This window comes from Hylobates moloch, unplaced genomic scaffold, assembly GCF_009828535.3.
Source record: "Hylobates moloch isolate HMO894 unplaced genomic scaffold, HMol_V3 SCAFFOLD_13, whole genome shotgun sequence".
NCBI lineage: Eukaryota > Metazoa > Chordata > Mammalia > Primates > Hylobatidae > Hylobates > Hylobates moloch.
Genome location: NW_026652288.1, coordinates 70,515,818 through 70,535,270, shown reverse-complemented (window position 1 = coordinate 70,535,270; position 19,453 = coordinate 70,515,818). Strand labels below are relative to the sequence as shown.

Here is a 19,453-nt window from a genome sequence, read left to right as displayed (position 1 = left end):
TGCAACTATTCTGGTCTTTTGAAGACAGGACAAAATGGACTGAGCCTCAGGTACATTTGAAGGAAAATATTTAGGTAATTTGAATGTCAGAAAATCCTCTTAATTCTTAAAGATTTATGCACACTACTGAAAAAAATGAATTTTCCTCTACTAAATAAACTTTTAAAAGGAATTCATAATAAACGTTCTGAGATGTGTCATTTCCAATTTAATACAAAGGAAGGTGACCAACTAGATGAGCAGAAGACAGATTTCATTTCTTCCACTTACCATCAACATAGACTTACTGAACCTCTACTATGTAAAGATGCTGGGGATATGGGAAAGGCTTGCACCTGCTCCCTCTTAGAGAGCTCGCAATCTAGCAGGCGGTCAAGGCATTACACGTTAAGAACTTACATATTTTTAAAGTGTAATAAAATATTTGCACAATTGTAATTTACTTCATCATTACAATTCTGTACTTGCTCTAGGTGAGGATCTCCATGGGAGTACTATCAATCCCAACTTTGGCTGGATTTTATAGCAGTGATTCTCAATCTGGCTGTGTATTAGAATCACTGTGGGAATATTGAGTGCCAATGCCTTCCACTTCCAGCCAAGATGGAGTGATACGGACTGGATTTAACTTCTTGCCGAAACAACTAAATGATGAACAAAATGTTTAAAACAATGGTTTGCATAACACTGAACATCAGACCAAAGGAGAATGACCCCTGAGAGATATTAAACTTTACTCTCTGTGAGTCCCATGACTGCTGAGCTTATTGTCCTGAGAGTTTTCAGGCCATATCATAGGAGAAAAGCAGTCAGAGCTGGGGGCACTCCTTAAGTTGAGGAGAAGGAGCTGAGAGTTGAGGGACACCAAGAACAGGTTATTAAAGAGGAGAAAGCTACACAGAAAGAGAACCTCAGAGATTACAGATGGTCATCCTCAAGCATTCGGCTTAGTCTTGATCTGAAGATGTGTGTGAGCAAAATACCCAATGCTAGGAAAACAATATCCCAAAAAGATTAGAGATAACAATTTATGGTACTTACACAGGACAAGAATGGAAACCCCCAAGATTCACAGAGTAGATTCTTATCTCGGCAGTTGAGAATAATGTCCCTAGACTGAACACTGTCCCCATCCCAACCAATAAAAGTTACAAAAGGAAGACCCAAAAGGATTAAACCATTTTCAAGGAATTTAACTGTATCCTAGAATAAAGCTCAAGAATATTTATAGGAACAAAAGAACATCCAGCACCCAAAGAGGTAAAATGTGGCCAGGCACAGTGGCTCACGCCTGTATTCCCAGCACTTTAGGAGGCCAAGGCAGGTGGATTGCTTGATGTCAGGAGTTTGAGACCAGCTGGCCAACATGGCGAAATCCCATCTCTACTACAAATACAAAAATTAGCCAGGCGTGGTGGCACATGCCTGTAATCCCAATTCTTGGGAGGCCGAGGCAGGAGAATCACTTGAACCCAGGAGGTAGAGGTTGCAGTGAGCCGAGATCGTGCCACTGCATTCCAGCCTGGGCGACAGAATGAGACATCATCTCAAAAAAAAAAAAAAAAAAAAAAAAAAAGAGGTAAAATGTACAATGTCTGGCATCGAGTAAAAAAAGTACTAAACATTCAAAGCAGCAGCAATCTACTATGCCCCTGGAACTGGTTGGACTCATTCTTTTGGAAACCTTGTAGCTAACTTAATCTGCCAAGCACTCTGATCATCTTTGGTCACTGCCAAATTGCAGGCCCCATCAGTCACCTCTTCCTCCACTTCTCCGGTGCTTCCTCTTCCCTGACCCAACAATTGATGTTATCCTCCTCCACTCTAATCCAAACATTTCTATAATGAACAAATGATTCTACACCTCATTCACTCCACTGATCATTCCATCCATCCTTGTCTTAGAGAAGCCTAGTTCTAGCCTAGGAACAACTTGTTCCTTGTGACATCTCAAGTAGATGCTGCTCGTTCTCCTACATATGGGCTACTTCATAGTTGAGAAAAACACTCAAAATCATCCTCATTCCTCTTTGTTGCTTCCTAGACCATCATTCCTCCACCCTTTTATGAAATTCCCTGCCTTTTCTTATGCACATGGCATCCACCAGACTATTTTTTAACCCTTGCTCAGATCCTCAAATAATGACCTTTCATAAAGCATTCGTTGCTTTATCTCCAGCTCTTTGAATAGTGCCAAACCTATTAAGCCTCAGTGAATATGTATTGAATGCAAGAATGAATGGAAGGCTAAATGGTATTCTAAGGGATGCTCCACTGTTAATAGTCCTCTGTGTGTAATAGTGTGGTTGACTATAAGGCCATGTGCTGGAACCATACCACGTCAGTCCCTTACTGTATCATATATGAACTATGGTTTAATATGCCTGTGGTTTACATTGATTTTTGTTCCCAAATGCTACTTCACCTGCTACAAAACTGAAGGTCCTATTTCCTATATTAGTCAATGACCCTGAAATAATCCTTCTTATGGGACATTTCTTCTAAAAAAATTTATTCCAGAGATTATTTCTTAGAAAAATGTTGCCTCCTTTGTGAACTTGCTCTCTCCTCATTTCAGCTGATATAATATTCTACGTTTTCTCTTCTTCTTGGCTCTTTGCAAACTTAAGTGTTCAGCTCTGTCACATCAATGTATTGACCCTTATGGTTAGCATATTCACAACTCTTTCTCCGTATATTTTTTTCCATTTTCTATTCATCATTTACTGCTTATATTATACGAGTTTCTTTTTTTGCAAAAGGTTTTAAATGAATTATTAAATATGAGAAACACTCTAAATCACTAAAATGGAAAGAAAATCTTTTTACTTACTCTGTATGCTTGACCAAGACCTCCATTATCAGCAATGTTTTCTCCCAGTGTATTAATTCCATTGAGCTGTTAAAAAAGTCACTTTATTAGGATTGTTAAAAAAAAAAAACAACACCAATAATACACTTAAGATTGAACATGTCTAAAACTTTTCAAGAGAATGCTAATGACATACGTGCTGTCCACCTGCCAGGTCCCAGGAAAAGTTTCCATACTGATACACCATGCACTGGGATTGCTCCTTAAAGTTACTTGCAGACTGTTGAGTCCACCAGTCCACGAGGTCTCCATCTTTGTTAAAGTTTCTGCCTATAATATATTTATTTAAGTAAAAGGGGAACTCATTGCAACAAGAATTATAAGATATCTTTAATTCAAAGTGCAAGGACTGAAATACTGCTGTGTGACAGAACATTAAATTAGGCAGACGATGAGAGAAACTGTCATCCCTCCTCATCACAGAGTTGGCAAAGCCTGGACTGCCAGAGCTTTCTTTGCTAATGCGTCTCAGCATTGACCCAGACATTTCACCCATTTGGCTCTTGATATCTCAGAAGAGGCCGCCAGACAAAATATTCTTGAAGTTACGCCTTGTTCTGTTGAATGGTTTTTACTTGACCCAAGTCTGTTTAGTTTGATATTTTGAGATTTTTAAAATGGTCAACATTTTTATTCTGGCATTTTTATATTCCTGGACCCTTCATAGGACACTGTGGGCTCATAGTTTCCCTCTACTTCAAGCACACAAAAAAAGTCTTTTTCTCCTATAGCTTCCCTGCCAACCACAAACTACATCGATCTTTCTCCCTTTTGAGCTCCAATTGCATTTATATGTATCATGTGTTTTGACACAATATTACCATCTTTTTCATATTTGTCTATGATGTAGCGATTAAGAAAAGGGCTATGTAGCCAACCTACCTGAACTCACCTCCTAGTTTTACCAGTTCCTATCTTTGTATCTTTGGGCAAATCTTTCATGTGTTTTTATTTTTTTCCACTTGGAAAACAGAAACAGTATTAGAACCCACCTGTAAAGACTGTTGCATAGTTTGTGTTAATAGACACTTAGTAAGTCTTTTTAAGAATTCTAACATTTCTGTCTCTTTTTCTTTCTCTGGCTCTCTAAAATGGGGATTAAGAATTTTCTCTCTGTTGTTCTCTTTCTACTTTCTTTCCATTTGTGAACGAAATTTGTCATAGATTTAACTATCACCTCTTTAGATATTTCATGCCTTTATTCCTCTCAGGAATTCAGCTTTGATTGAAACTCTAAATTAATTTTGCCATTTAGGGTGGCATTTAAGTGCCTGACTGTTTGCAAAGACTTGAACTAGGTAGTAGGTACAAGACGAAAAAAAAAAGTCTCTGACCCAAAGCAGCCTAAGAGTCTTATGAGCACTTGGAGACACAATATTTTCTGATTTTATATCTGATTTTAAGACACAGACATGCAGCCTGTCCTTCTGTCCTTTAAGAGTATGACAAGATACATCATATACAATCAGGAAACTAAGACCGAGCATTATCACTGCTGCTGACAAACACCATAATATTTTCCTAATAGGAATATTGACTTCATTCTGCCAGAGTGTAAAGCACACATTGCTTACCTCACTGTGAGAATTTTTTCATCTCTTAAAGCAATAATTTAAAGGGAAGATTGAAAGTGTGGTGAAAATTAGAGAAATGATACATGTTTGAATAAATGTAGCTTTGTAGTAATAAATTATAATAACTCTTAATCAAATTTATGAGCATGTACCTCAGCCAAAGGAAAATGTCAACTGCACTTTACCATTGTCATCGAAGCCATGGGTGATTTCGTGTCCTATGACCATGCCGATGCCCCCATAGTTCAATGAGTTGGACTGCTGGGCACTAAAGAAGGGGGGCTGCAGAATGCCGGCTGGGAAGACTACAAGGAGAGAAGATAGTTAGAGATTGTTTGTGGCATAATTTTTAAAAAATTTTTATTTTCTTAGAGACAGTCCTCCCTCCTCAGCCTCCTGAGTAGCCGGGACTACAGGCGCATGCCACCATGGCATTATTCAGTGATGGCAGGCTTGGGGTTGGCTTTGTGCTTGCTAAGCTGCTGTTCACTATGTCAGTTTCACTTAGTTATATACAAAAACCTTCTGTAATAGAAACCAATGCAGGCATTTTATTATGGATAACAACAGAGTTCACCCTGGAGCGGCGCTATAATCTATGATTTATCATCATGATTCACTTTACAATCTCTTTTAAGATTGTTTTGTGCTGTAAGGAGTTTGGAATGAAGGGAAGTTATAACCTGCATTCAAAAGGTCCTTTCCGCCTTATAAATATTTGGAAGAAATAGTTACTCAATAACACCAATATTATTTTTAATGTTATTGCAGAAATTGTATCCATCTACAATAATATCTTAAATAAATATTGCCACTCAATTGAAGGTATACCTCAATCACATAACCTTACCTTATTTTCATCAAGGCACTTATGACTACCTCATATTCTATTTATTTCTTTATGATCACAGTCCTTCCTTTTCCTGTCTGCCCTAATCCTACCCCAGCTCCTCAAATATTAGCCCTTTGACAGCAGAGATTTGTGTGTCTGTACATACATTTGTTTATTTTTTAATTTCCTACATTTTTCTAGTTCATTATCTAAATGCCTAAAATTGAACAATACCTAAAACTAGAATAGTACCTGGAACATAATCAGGGCTCAGGAAATGTGCTGAATCAATGAATAATCAATGATAAATAAATGAATGATCACCCTAACTTACTAATGTGTCCTACAGAGTTTAGTGAATAAATAAATGAATTGTAGTTTTCAGTATGTCTACTCTGACATCTGCATTAACTTGCTAACTTTCTCCATTCAGATGTCTCACAAACGTGTTATATTTAATGCGTCAAACATCAAATTCATTTTCCCCTCTAGGCCCTCGCTCTTTGTATTATTTCTGCTAATGGCACTTGAAGGGTCTGTATCAGCAAAAGTAAATGTTTCTACTTATCTTAGATGTCTCCTTTCTTTTACAGTCTTTTACAAGTCTGCTTAGGCAGAGGCTGGGTGAGGTGGCTTTCAGGAGCATCTTTATCTCCTCCTGTCAGTATTACTGTTCACACATACTCTCATTCTTTGTCTCAGGAATGACTTAATTTCCTAATCGGTCTCCCACTTTCTGTCTCACCCAACTACAATCTATTCTAAATCTAATCTACTCTCTGAATCTATCCTGTAGGCAGATTAAAGACAACTCTGGGCATCATCATTCCCCTGCTAAAAATCTTTGCAAGGCTTACCGTTGCTCTCTAGCTAAACACATCTTTCTGGCCTATGGCTCCAGGGTTCTCTCCCACCTTTCCACCTCCATCATACCCTCCCCTTCCCTGCCCCATTCCAGTATTCTCTTATAATATATACTCTCATGAAATATACTTCACTATTTCTGAAATATACTAATAATGTGTCTTAAATACTAATAAAAGATGGAGAGTATCTTCCCTTGGAATATATTTCCCCTGTTTAATAAAATTTTGGGTCATGTTATTTAGATGTAACTAATCTTTGGCCTTAGAAAGAAATTAAAATTAAATTAATTATATGTTCATAGTTTAGTAATTCTATCTTTAATGGCTTAAGACTCTAGCATCCACTGAATAACTGAAACATTACTTTCTGTAATTAAAAAAAAAAACCTTCAGTATCAACACCTATTAAGCGCAAAGCCCTGGGTCATTGCTATGCAGGACATTAAGAATATAAAAGCAGGGCCCTGACCTTAAGAAATTTAAGATCTAGTTAACACAGGGTAGCACATGTTATTTCTTTGTCTTTCAGGTGGGCTGAACACAATGTAATCTCGCATGGGCTTCAGGGATAAATATTAGATATTTACAGAGAAGACTTCAAAAAGCATCTGAGCAATTTAATTGCTCTCCAGACCTCTACAAAAATTTGGAAAGTTGCCCTACCATTCAAATGACACAACAACAAAAAAGTACTTTTGTCCTTAGAGAATTTTGATGAAAGTTATACCTCACGTGTAGCAGCCTGAGCTAAACGGAGCCATGAACTTATTTTTAGCTTAAAGTATAAAAATTATGTGCAGTACTTTATTAACTTAAAGTGAATACTATCTCCCACACTATGTACTTTGATTAAAATCCACCCATTATATAAAATGCTGTTATGAAATGTGCTATCAAGACTAAATATTAACTACAAAGATCCTGCTGCTTTAATCATACCCTGATATGCCATTCTTCAGGCAAGTGATAAGACTTTTATGGTTCTTATTAAATATTAGTCTTCAAGTTCAACTTTGCTAATTATGACCTCCCCTCTTACTTTGTCAGCTAAATCTCTGTAAGGAGGATTTTCTCCATTAGCCTTATTGCTGTTACCTAGTAGGCGTCACAACTGTTGTTTATAACCAACTGCTTAGTTGTGCATTTTTTATGTTCATGATTGTCAACAAGTTAGTTAATTAAATAAGTCATTGGGCCATGAAGCAAAAGACTGTGACTCCTCTTCCCCCTTTTTTTGCCTCCCCAGCACAACTTCTGTGGTTTATTTTTTGAAGGCTGCTAGCAATTCAATTTTAGAATATTTCATATGAAGCCTAAGGCAGCAATTAAGTAATTTTTTTGGTGAAAAGTAATTAAACATTCTTTTTTTTTTTTTTTTTTTTTGGGACAGGGTCTTACTCTGTCACCCAGGCTGAAGTGCAGTGGTGTGACCTTGGCTTACTGCAACCTCCACCTTTCAGGCTCAAGAAATCCTCCCATCTCAGCCTCTCAAGTAGCTGAGACCACAGGAATGCACCACCATGCCCAGTTAATTTTTTGTAGTTTTTGGTAGAGATGGGGTTTTACCATGTTGCCCAGGCTGGTATCAACTCCTGAGCTCAAGTAATCAACCCACCTCAGCTTTCCAAACTACTGGGATTACAGGCATGAGCCATCATGCATAGTCTAAACATTCTTTTCATATTAAATAGACTAACAATATGTTTGGAAACAGTCTTAATTTTCAAGTCTGAAAATAAACCTCCTAAGAATAAATAAGGCAATTTAGAAAATTTAACTATCTCAAGGTATTTATATTTGACACAGACTGAACACACCAAAGAACTTACACATTCGAGAAATTAAAAAAATTGATTTAAAAGATCCTTTCTGCAATTTTAATGAAAAAGGAGAATACACTAAAACATTTCCTTGATTGAGATTTTAAGGTTTAATAAGATGACTGAACAGCACCTAGAACTTACAGAGAACCATATGACAAAACATTGAAGTGCAGCTTTCCTAACGTCATGGCACGGAGGCCTTCTAGAACTCCATGAAGTAAACATGCAAGGAAGAGGAACAGTGGATTAAGCACTTTTAGTTTGCCTTCTTTCTTGGAAATTGACTTTTTTGTTGATATGAAGAGTAGGAATGCATACAAATTGGAATGTAGCCTACATGTGTAAGTTCTAACAAAATGGTGAAAACTGAATTAAGTAGAAATTATTGATATGGGTAAGTCTCTATATAACAAAACAAGTTCTTTTTTTAACATAACAACATAAAATGACCAATCCCATGAGAAAGTGTATGCAATCTAATTTGGAGTATTCGTATGTCTATGTGTGTGTGGAGGGAGGGGCTCACTTACGTGGCACATGCTACTCTATACCAACCCTAATTTTATAATGGACATTATCCCAAATCCATTAAGACAGTGTTGCAGAAGACATGTATATAGGTAGGTATGTGTGTATTTATATACATATACACATTTCTTCTTCTTTTCTTTTTTTTTTTTGAGACAGAGTTTTGCTTTGCCACCCAGGCTCCAGCCTGGGTGGAGCACTGGAGCACAGTGGCATGACCTCAGCTCATTGCAATCTCTGCCTCCTCGGTTCAAGTGATTCTCGTGCCTCAGCCTTCCGAGTAGCTGGGATTACAGGCACCCACCACCACACTAGGCTAATTTTTGTATTTTTAGTAGAGATGGGGTTTCACCATGTTGGCCAGGCTGGTCTCGAACTCTTGACCTCAGGTGATCCACCCACCTTAGCCTCCCAAAGTGCTGAGATTACAGACATGAGCCACCGCACCCAGCCCACATAAACATTCCTATCAAGAAAAAAGATGGAGATTTGACTCTTCAACTATTTTTAGTTAAGACAATCCCCACTTTGAAGATTTAAATTGTGAAAGAAAAAAGTGTACATTTCAAGGATTTCCCTTCATCTGCTTCTGCTGTTCAAGAAGCAGACAAGCATATGAAAAGAGGTTAACAAGTTTTCTTATTTTATATTTCCATTGGATCCTTATTTTAAGGATCTTGGAAAAGGTCTTTTTGATATATTCAGAATTGTTATTATAGCTAATTCTTGATTTACCAGAGGATTATTGTCTATTTTGTGAAATAGACCACTATTGGGCCACTTTTACCTTCTTTTTCCTTTTTCTGTGTGCTTCTTTGGTTTCAGGACATTCTACTCAAAATGAAAATATTTTCAGCTCTTCTCTGATCGGGGAATCCCTGAAGTGGGCCAATTTTGGGCCACCTCCAGGGACTTGGGGTAATTCAGAATCAAACAAGGTCCTGTCTTGGCATAAATGCCTGAGCCTACTCTAGAGAAGGGCTGAAGGACTGAACATGCCAGAGTGGTCCTACCGAGGATGCACCAGCACCAGGTCCGATAGGATCCAGGGTCCTCCCTGGGCTGGACTGAAAGGAAGCTGCATCCCTTAGTCTGCTCTAATGCAGCACTAAGGGGTCTAAGTTGCCTTGATTTGACTTGGGATTCCATTGAAAGATAATTATTACGTTTGTCTCAGTACCAAATGAACTAGACACTGACAGAACTACTGAATATTAAAAAGAGGGCTTCAAAGTGAAGACTCTCTAGAGATAAAGGCATTTTAAAACAAGGACTGAATGGTTTCAAATAATATGTTATAAAGGACTGACTGCAAAGATTCTGAGGAGTTGATTATTAAGCACGTTCTGGTATGGGTTTGGGCAATCATTTCCCTAGCCAGAAAACATTAGCTTAGACTTTGAGCTAAGTAATTTTAAGCCGAGTAAACATATCTTACTTATTATTTATATGTTATACAAAACAATCTTTTCTGGTTACTTTATATAATGCAGTTTCAGGTCATGTACCAAGGTAAATTCCAGATAGATTCAGGTTTTACTCCAAAAATAGAAATCATAAAAATACTAGAAGAAAATGTAGGTAACTTCTTAACCTAACTCTTTTTAGACTTCAAAGCAACGGGGGAAGGTATAATCAAACTTTAACATAAAAATATACAATTTATTTTAAGGTTAGTTTTTTTTAGCCAATGATAAATATCTTGTAAGATTTTTTATAATTTCTAATCTAATTGGTAATAGAATTCAATAAAAATGAGGCTTACAACAGACTCTGAGATATAAGAAGAATGGTTTAGAATAATGCTGAGATTATCTTCTCTCTTAATTCTAGACCACGTTTAGAAATGAAGGGCATGACTGAGCACACCTGGAGAACTGAGTGCACCTACAGAAGCTTGCTCTACTATTTGTTTAGAATATTTCTGGCAGTATTGAGTCAGTTGAGTACCTTTCTAATGCTAAAAGCCCCTTGAAAAAAAATGAGCCAATGTATGTGATAAGTGACATATGTGAGCCAATGTATGTTCAGAGATGTCCAGGCCTTCCCAAGAAGAGGAAAATATTTTTGTCATATTATGTCATTCAGTTATTCATCATATACGATAATTTATTCATGTGTTAATCTATGTATATGTCTGTAATAATACTATAAGTGAACTTATGAAATTTTTTTCTTTTTTGATCAATTGTGGCTAGGTAAATACAATTTCATATGATTCAATCTAATATAATTGAGATTCCAACTTTCTAAAACCGTTGGAGCCTTCCTGAATGAAGATGACATATAACAGGATCATCTCTCACAGAGCCAGCATACAGAATTGCCAGGAGGACTGGATCTGTGAAAAGTTGGCTCTTGAAACCTTATTGAAGAAGCTAATGCTTAATGAGTCTTAAAGTCAATATGACTTTATATAGATATATTCAAGGGACTTTAAAAAAGGTACTTAGAAATAAAATAAAAATATTTAGAAATAAGATAAACCATTTTAGATATAGATAAGAATATTGTAAAAGAAACAAAACTACTTAACATGATTTGTACTAATCTGAATTTTCCCATTATAGTGAAAGAAGGTACATGGATGCATTTACTTTCTTTTTTTTTTTTTTTTTTGAGACAGAGTCTCGCTCTGTCGCCCAGGCTGGAGGGCAGTGGCGCAATCTCGGCTCACTGCAAGCTCCGCCTCCCGGGTTCACGCCATTCTCCTGCCTCAGCCTCTCCGAGTAGCTGGGACTACAGGCGCCCACCACCACGCCCAGCTAATTTTTTTTTTGTATTTTTAGTAGAGACGGGGTTTCACCGTGGTCTCGATCTCCTGACCTCGTGATCCGCCCGCCTCGGCCTCCCAAAGTGCTGGGATTACAAGCGTGAGCCACCGCGCCCGGCCGCATGTACTTTCAAGAAATGTATTCAATAGATCAATAAGTCAGCCTCAGCTGTGCTTGTTTATAGGTATTGTAATTGGTCATACAATGTGCTACATGTTGGGAACAATAGAGAAATATTAAATAATTATTTAAGAATACACCTTACCTATCTGATTTCTTCCTGAAGAATAAAATGCATTGACTACAGCTGCTCCACTTATCCACCTGTAGAAAACATAAGAACTCATTACAAATAATACTGCATTATCTGATTCAACCCACTCACACAATTAAAGCATTATTACTATTCCTAGACGAATCTTAACTTTCTGTTTGAAACATGATCAACAAATTAAAATTAGTTCACTAGGTGAGAGCTCATTTGAAGGCATTTCTATTTCTTGAAAAACATCAGCATATATTCAAGTCTGTAATCTTTTATTTTATTTGCATGGATTTTTATGGAGGCCTCTGATGTTGTGAAACCTATTAAAATGTATCACTTCAGAAACTGCAATGGGTTAAGATTGTATTGAAATTTATTTAGCTTTATGTTCCTGATACTAGGTAACTATGACAACCATTCTGGAGCAGTTGACAGAATACTGAAGTGTGGGTCATTAAAACTTCAGATGCAGGTATATTAAAAATAGTTAATTCCTGGTTTACAAAGAAACTTTTTGGGAACTAAGATATCTCAAGTAGTTGTCTTAGAGTAACATGTCACAGATTATTGCCATTTAAAAGTGTTTTCAAAAAATACAACATTCCAGCTAATTGAACAAAGATATATTTTTGTGTGACTTTAAAATGAAACCCAGGTCATTCTTAAGTAGATTTGTCGGTCTGTCTATCTATCTTACGTAGATTTGTCTGTCTGTCTATCTGTCTGTCTATACCATGTCTAAGGCTCTGTATAAAACCTAAAGATTTTATAAAATACAGTTCCTGACTTGAGGAGACTCTAGTTTAGTTGAGGAGATGAGAAAAATGCATAAATAACTATAGGCTGAATGAGAAAATGGAAAAAAATAGCTCCCAGATGATAATTTGAGGGATGAGGATAAGAGCCAAAGTTCCCATGTCTCTCTGCTCAGATATTATGAAGACTGCATATTAATAATCATGTGTTAAGAAATTTTGTGCAACAAGACTAAAGTTCTCATCTTAGTAGACTATTACATATATCGTTACTTGCTCATTGGAAAAATGGATACTGCTTGACTTCAGATAACCTCTTAAATGTCAGCACACATGCATGCATTTAAGGTAGTCATAGATCATTATCTAATGGCTTCACTGCAGTTGTTCTACTTTCATGGCAACTGTTAGTATGACAATTATCCTACTCACAGAAGGGGTGTACAGTAATTAGCACAATTAGATTACATCAGAACTGTTTCTAGACCCTGCTCTGCCAGGTGAGCTGTAAGAAGTAGGCTTTAGTTACAACGTCACTTTAGTTACAATGTCAGTAACTATTTTGGGCTGTCAGAAGTGAATTTTATTTTGATCTCTTAAAAATAACTAGCACAGGGCAATATATAACAACTGACTGATAAATTCTAAGAATGGGTTTTGTCTACAACAACTTATTAAGACTTTTTATATAAAGGATTTGGGACTTAAAAAAATTTAGTTAACATTTCTGTGAATTTTTCTTTAGGAAGAAAATAAGCTTGGAGATGGAGAAGAATGATCAATGTGTTTCTTCCTCAGTTTGTTACTGCTGTTGTTTTAAATCGAGAAAGCATTTTTAAACAGGATGGGGGGGGACTGATAATATCAGTCCTCCTTAATTTCGTCACAGCCGAGTCATCAGTATTTTAATATTTCTTGCAGGTTTGATGATTACAACAATATAATTTTATTTATTTTAATTAAACTCTATTTGCTTCCCACGTAATTTGTGGTGACTCACAAGAAAAACATGTATGTGTAAACCCAGGGATATTAGACTAAAATTGAGAGATCAGAAACTATGTAGAACAAATAGATTGCGTTTATGTGACTACGAAGTATTATACAAGAAAATAAACAAAAATCATGATTAGGAAATATGTTATGACTATGTTTATATATATTCAGACAGTTACTATAATTCAGGCTCAGATATGATTCCAAGCTGTCTGGCAAGAAGGTCAAAATGGAAAATGTGCTCTTACCACTCCTAGTGGGAAACATTGTTCCTTGCATGATTTGAAAGAGGTAACTCTGACGTGTCCTCGACATTTTCATAGCAAACATGGCAGCAAATTTTTTACGTAAACAGCTTATAGTTATTAAAATTTTAATTGCTATAAAAGTTAACTTAACAGGTATCTAGGTCCCAGTGGTTTTAGGGTTCAGTTTCTCAATTGCGAACTTCTGGTTTAGTGACAGTGAATTCTACATGGGCTTTTACAGGTTGCATATTTTTTGGCTCTAGACTAGTCAAAAATCCTAATATTGAAATGGAAAAGGTGCCAATCCAAGTTGTTTTCAAATTGTTGTTACAGAGGAGAGGAACAGGATATATGAAATTAATGTTTCAGATAACAATAGATCACAAAAGTAGGACACAAATGAATGAAGTTTATATATTATCCATCTTGTGTCTATTGCTTTTGTAAAAATAAATGTCATACCTTTTGTTTTAGTGCTTTTCTGCTCTTCTGTTACATTACATTGAGGGCTTTAAGATTGCATTTTGATTTATGTTTGCAAATTTCCAGCAGGGAGCGTCTTGCATATTAAAATGTCCACTGTGAATTATACCTTAAAGAAAATAGGTAGCTATTTATGACCACCGAACATTCAAATAAAATTAGAATTATGGTGGTTGGGTTTACGCAGCACTAGTGTGTAGTATTTGCCTTTTCTTCTTTGAGATCTTTCTTGATGTGCCCTCAAACCAGTCTGAGGAATTACCAAAAGCACAGGACATTTTGTCCCTGGTAATAATCAGAATTGGCAGTACTGTGATTACATCATTACATCTTAAATAAGGTGATGATAACAGCTATAGACTGAATGTCTAATACTTGTGATCAATCACAAAATATCTCTCAATGTTAATATAAAAGCTAAATTAACAGGGCCAACTAAACAGTGATGTAACAAAAACTGTAAGTTCTTTTGGTTTGAATGCAGTCCAAATTTGACCCTGACTGGCAGCACAGAGAAGAGAAAATTCACAAAGAGAAAGTGAAATGGTGGCGATTCTTGCCCTAAAATAATAGATAGTGTAGGTTACCTGAAGATACCTTTAAAGTGCAGAGGCCAAACACTAACAGCCTCCACAGAGCAGTATCAGACTTGAGAGATGAACCACTGTTCTTCCATTTCTCATCCTTCCTCTGGTGGTCTGTATGCATAAAAATGTGGGGATGTATGTGGTATAAAGTGAAGAGTGGGGAAGCAGGAAGGAAGAAACCTTATTTTTAATTTATGAGATGTAATTTTGTCAGGTAAGCTTATTCTTGTTTGGGGGCATTTGGCAGTAAAACAAAGAGGGGCCACTAGAAGCAGTATGGCCCTCAAAGCTGAGCTAACAATGTGGGTGGGGAATAGAACTGAAATATACTTGACAGAGGAACCAGGTGTTTCTCTTCTATCTCTGATTGCCCTGAAGAAGCTTAGTGCTGATGAAAGTGTGCAGAAATAATTTTTATACTTGGGAAGAAAAGCAGAAGACAACAGACTGATCCTATAACCTTTTGGTTATAATAAGCCCACTAGATTGCAAAAGCACCTAGAATAAATTTTTTTCACCCACTCTTATGTAACTTAAAAACTGAAAACAACAAAATTGTTAGTGAGCCTTTACTTCCAGTGTTCAATTTCTCAGCATTTAGTAGTCTCAAAGCAACTCCTTTGAAATCAGCAGTGCAATACGATAGTTTTTCTGTGTCTTCCTCTCCCCTGGGTGGAAAGAATTCTTATCTTGTAATCACAATAATCACTCTAATCCTTTACATTTATCAATATTCTCTCATCAAGACTTCGAAGTTTTCCATATACTTTTATTTATCTTTCAAACCATCCATATATTTGCAGGTACAGAAACTGAGGCACAATATGGTTATTAAACTCTTTCCTAATACACCTACAAACTATGTTATATAACTGGGAAAATTATATTTAAACTAAGAATAGGAACCTGCTCACCTTCCAATCAATTCTCCTACTCCTAAGCTGTTGATCTGCACCATACACAAAATTTCATTACAGGGATTAATGCCATTTTCTTGCCATCCTCTTTAAAAATGAAGATGACCATTTCTTACTACTATGTCACACTGGTAACTATTTAATGAGCACCTAAGTTATGTTCTAGGTCATACAACGTACAACACAACCATGCAGAATAAAAGTGAAGTTATTATCACCAGATTATAAAGAAAAAAATCTAGGTTCAGAGGTTAGGAGGCAAAGCAGGAATTCTGACTCAGGTCTACTCCCCTGACCCCCTGACTCCACAGCACAGGCTCTTACCAATGATCCATAAGTGTAACTTTTTACCCAAAGGCAAAAGCACAGTAGGACCAAAGAACTTCTATTGCTGCATACGGTTGTTAACATAACTGAAGTACTATGGGTGTCTTACCTGAATCTGTCTGAGGCTAGGACTCTCATTCTGACACTAAACTGGGAGACGCCACTTCTCTTTCAACAAAAGGTAATGGAAAATTACTACTGCTTTCCTAGATGTTACCAGTTGTTTGTGTGTAGTTCTGTTTGGCAACAAGGCACAATCTTTTTAGTCTTTGCTAACCTTATATATGTGTACATGCACATATATGTGCATACACACTTGGTATGCTTTATTTCGGAGAGATTCCTAATTTTGGAGACACTTGGGTGGGTGGATCATTTCTGTCAGAATTTTCTTTGGTGACTTTTCTCCTGATTTAAAGTAATTCTGAGAACTTCCAGGAAAGAACTGAAACCTATTCCATACTATATAACCCTCAGTACTTACATAACTTGACATAAGACTATTGTCTACCTAGCTCATTAGAAGGTAATTCCATGAAGGCAGGAATATTCCATCTTTTGTTCTTAATTGAATCCTAAGGCTAAGACCAGTGGTGGGAGCATAGTAGGCACTCAGCTATTTGGGCCTTGGTATATCATTGGGTCCTCCAAGCTCCTGGAGTGCTGACCCATTTCATCCTGTGACTCTAGGAGGGCAGAGGGCACCATTGCTATGCACGTTGTAGAGAGTGGTGGCTATCAGAAACTGGGCACCGTTGAATGTTGTCCTTTCAAGAGATGACACTGAAATAAATGTATCAGAATTCTTTTGCAAAGTTCTTCCAGTTTAAATGGACGTTTAGGACCTTTTAATTGTGTTGTTTGAAGATGATATTTTTGTTTTGTTTTTAAAAAAGAACTACCTAAAATTTCAACCTTTAAATTATTCAGCTTCCTTTTCTAATTCCCCTTCCCCCTCTGGAAAACAAAACAAAACAAAACAAAACAGAATCCCTCATCAAATGCTGACTAAAAAGCAGAAATCTTTTTGCCAATAAAACATATTTTTCTTACAACCCCAAAACACAATGAAAATCTGCAAAGACTCTGCTGGCTTAATGGAAGCATAAAACATAAAAATCTAAAATTTTCATCTGTTACAACATGTGCAGAACATGAGGATGCCATGGCAGATACTGCCTTGGGAAATTAAAGTGATTTGTTCAAGTTTAGTGTATCTCTTCTTTCTGGCAATACTTGCTGAGTCAAATAATCCTTTTTACAAATCATCTCCGTCTACATTTATGGATAGTCCTTTGTCTCAAGTGTCCGGTGCTGCCCACCCTCGAGAGACTATCAACTTTCCACTGCTGGGCCATCATATTCACCCATATAAGTTCTGCATAATTATTTTTCCTTTGATACTCAAGTTGAACTATACAGAACTTAGAAAGAAGGTTGGTTCTAGAAACACAGTGAAGTGGAAAAATCAGAAGGGATATTTTAGAAAGAAACGAGGTACTTCTCTGCCACTCAAGAATGTGTTTTTTTCTCTTGGGTCATTTGATGCGGAGAAGCCAAGGAGGAAAACTTCCTGGCTCTTATGAAAACTTCACAGTAAGGTCCACAGAATTTTAGTGCCAGAAAGAACCTTAGACACATTCTACGGTCTAGCACAGCCTACTCATTTTATAAATAAGGAAACCGCAGGGCCTTTAAAAGGCCACAGGTAGTGAATGGCAGAACTGGAACACTAAAAGATTATTAGGCACTCATTGCAGTGGCAAAACTACAGCGTCACTTCCCAGGGTGCCAACTGCTCCGCCATTTTTGGTGGTGCTGGCCTTTCGGGAACTTTCTATACGCACCACGGAGTCACAGATGTTGAGCTGCCAGCTTTAGGGGTTCCACTTATTGCAGAGGTGTGCCACCATCCAAGTGGACCAGATTAGGAAAAAAAACACCATGCTTGAAGCAACCAAGGGGCAGACAGAAATGAGCCAATCATTTTTGTTTTGTTTTTCGTGAATCCTCTGTTCACCTCAATATTAATTTAAATGCTGACATATTGATCCCAGAGAATGTTTTACTAATAAGTAAAGGTTTAATTGTGGTTTGAAAAATTGTGTTCTACTAATAAGTAAAGCTTTGTGGTTTGAAAAAAGTGCTGTTCTAGCACTTTGTTTCCTGGTAATAGCACCAACCAAACCCTGCCTTTCATCAGATTTAATTTTTAATCATCTGCCCCTTAAGATCATAGCCTCCCAAGTAAAGGGCAACATCTTGTTCTCCTCTTTATCATCTATTTTGTTTAGCACAGTGTTCTGCACAAGCTAGCTGCTCAATAAATGTTTATTGACTTGGCTCCTGTCAATGTCAGTATGCTTTCATTTTGATGCAGAACAGCAAGAGAGACGCATCAATGAGATTCCTCTTTGTACTTTATAAAAAGTTAACTCCAGGGCTCAACAGTTATGATTCACAGACACTAGCAACACCCATCACAATTATATCACAGAAAGTTCTGTCCTGAGAAACTAACAAAATAACATCAAGTCTAAAAACAAGAGACTCATTTTTTTTTGTTCTTGTACATCTTTTTCTTTAGAGATTTATGTTTGCTCTACGAACTCTAAATGAAAATTCATGTCACTAGAATTAAATATTTTATTGAATCTATAAATTACCTTGGGCAGTATGGCCATTTTCACGATATTGATTCTTTCATCCCATGAGCATCCCCATCAAGCTACCAATGACTTTCTTCGCAGAATTGGAAAAAACTACTTTAAAGTTCATGTGGAACCAAAAAAGAGCCTGCATCGCCAAGTCAATCCTAAGCCAAAAGAACAAAGCTGGAGGCATCACGCTACCTGACTTCAAACTATACTACAAGGCTACAGTAACCAAAACAGCATGGTACTGGTACCACAACAGAGACATAGATCAATGGAACAGAACAGAGCCCTCAGAAATGATGCCGCATATCTACAACTATCTGATTTTTGACAAACCTGACAAAAACAAGAAATGGGGAAAGGATTCCCTATTTAATAAATGGTGCTGGGAAAACTGGCTAGCCATATGTAGAAAGCTGAAACTGGATCCCTTCCTTACACTTTATACAAAAATTAATTCAAGATGGATTAAAGACTTAAATGTTAGACCTAAAACCATTAAAATCCTACAAGAAAACCTAGGCAATACCATTCAGGACATAGGCGTGGGCAAGGACTTCATGTCTAAAACACCAAAAGCAATGGCAACAAAAGCCAAAATTGACAAATGGGATCTCATTAAACTAAAGAGCTTCTGCACAGCAAAAGAAACTACCATCAGAGTGAACAGGCAACCTACAGAATGGGAGAAAATTTTTGCAACCTACTCATCTGACAAAGGGCTAATATCCAGAATCTACAATGAACTCAAACAAATTTACAAGAAAAAAACAAACAACCCCATCAAAAAGTGGGCGAAGGACATGAACAGACACTTCTCAAAAGAAGACATTTATGCAGCCAAAAAACACATGCAAAAATGCTCATCATCACTGGCCATCAGAGAAATGCAAATCAAAACCACAGTGAGATACCATCTCACACCAGTTAGAATGGCCATCATTAAAAA

At 36.9% G+C, this 19,453-nt stretch overlaps 1 protein-coding gene across 3 annotated transcripts in view; it reads right to left on the bottom strand.

Annotated features, from left to right (window-relative positions):
* Positions 1–19,453, bottom strand: part of MME (membrane metalloendopeptidase) — a 95,684-nt gene that overhangs the window by 9,962 nt on the left and 66,269 nt on the right. For all 3 annotated transcript variants that reach the window (XM_032173901.2, XM_032173904.2, XM_032173899.2), the window contains exons 17-20: positions 11,535–11,593; positions 4,632–4,751; positions 3,009–3,142; positions 2,834–2,899 (exon numbers count right to left, since the gene is read on the bottom strand). In XM_032173901.2, coding sequence (XP_032029792.1) covers positions 2,834–2,899; positions 3,009–3,142; positions 4,632–4,751; positions 11,535–11,593 — 379 coding nt within the window. The remainder of the gene's footprint in view (positions 1–2,833; positions 2,900–3,008; positions 3,143–4,631; positions 4,752–11,534; positions 11,594–19,453) is intronic.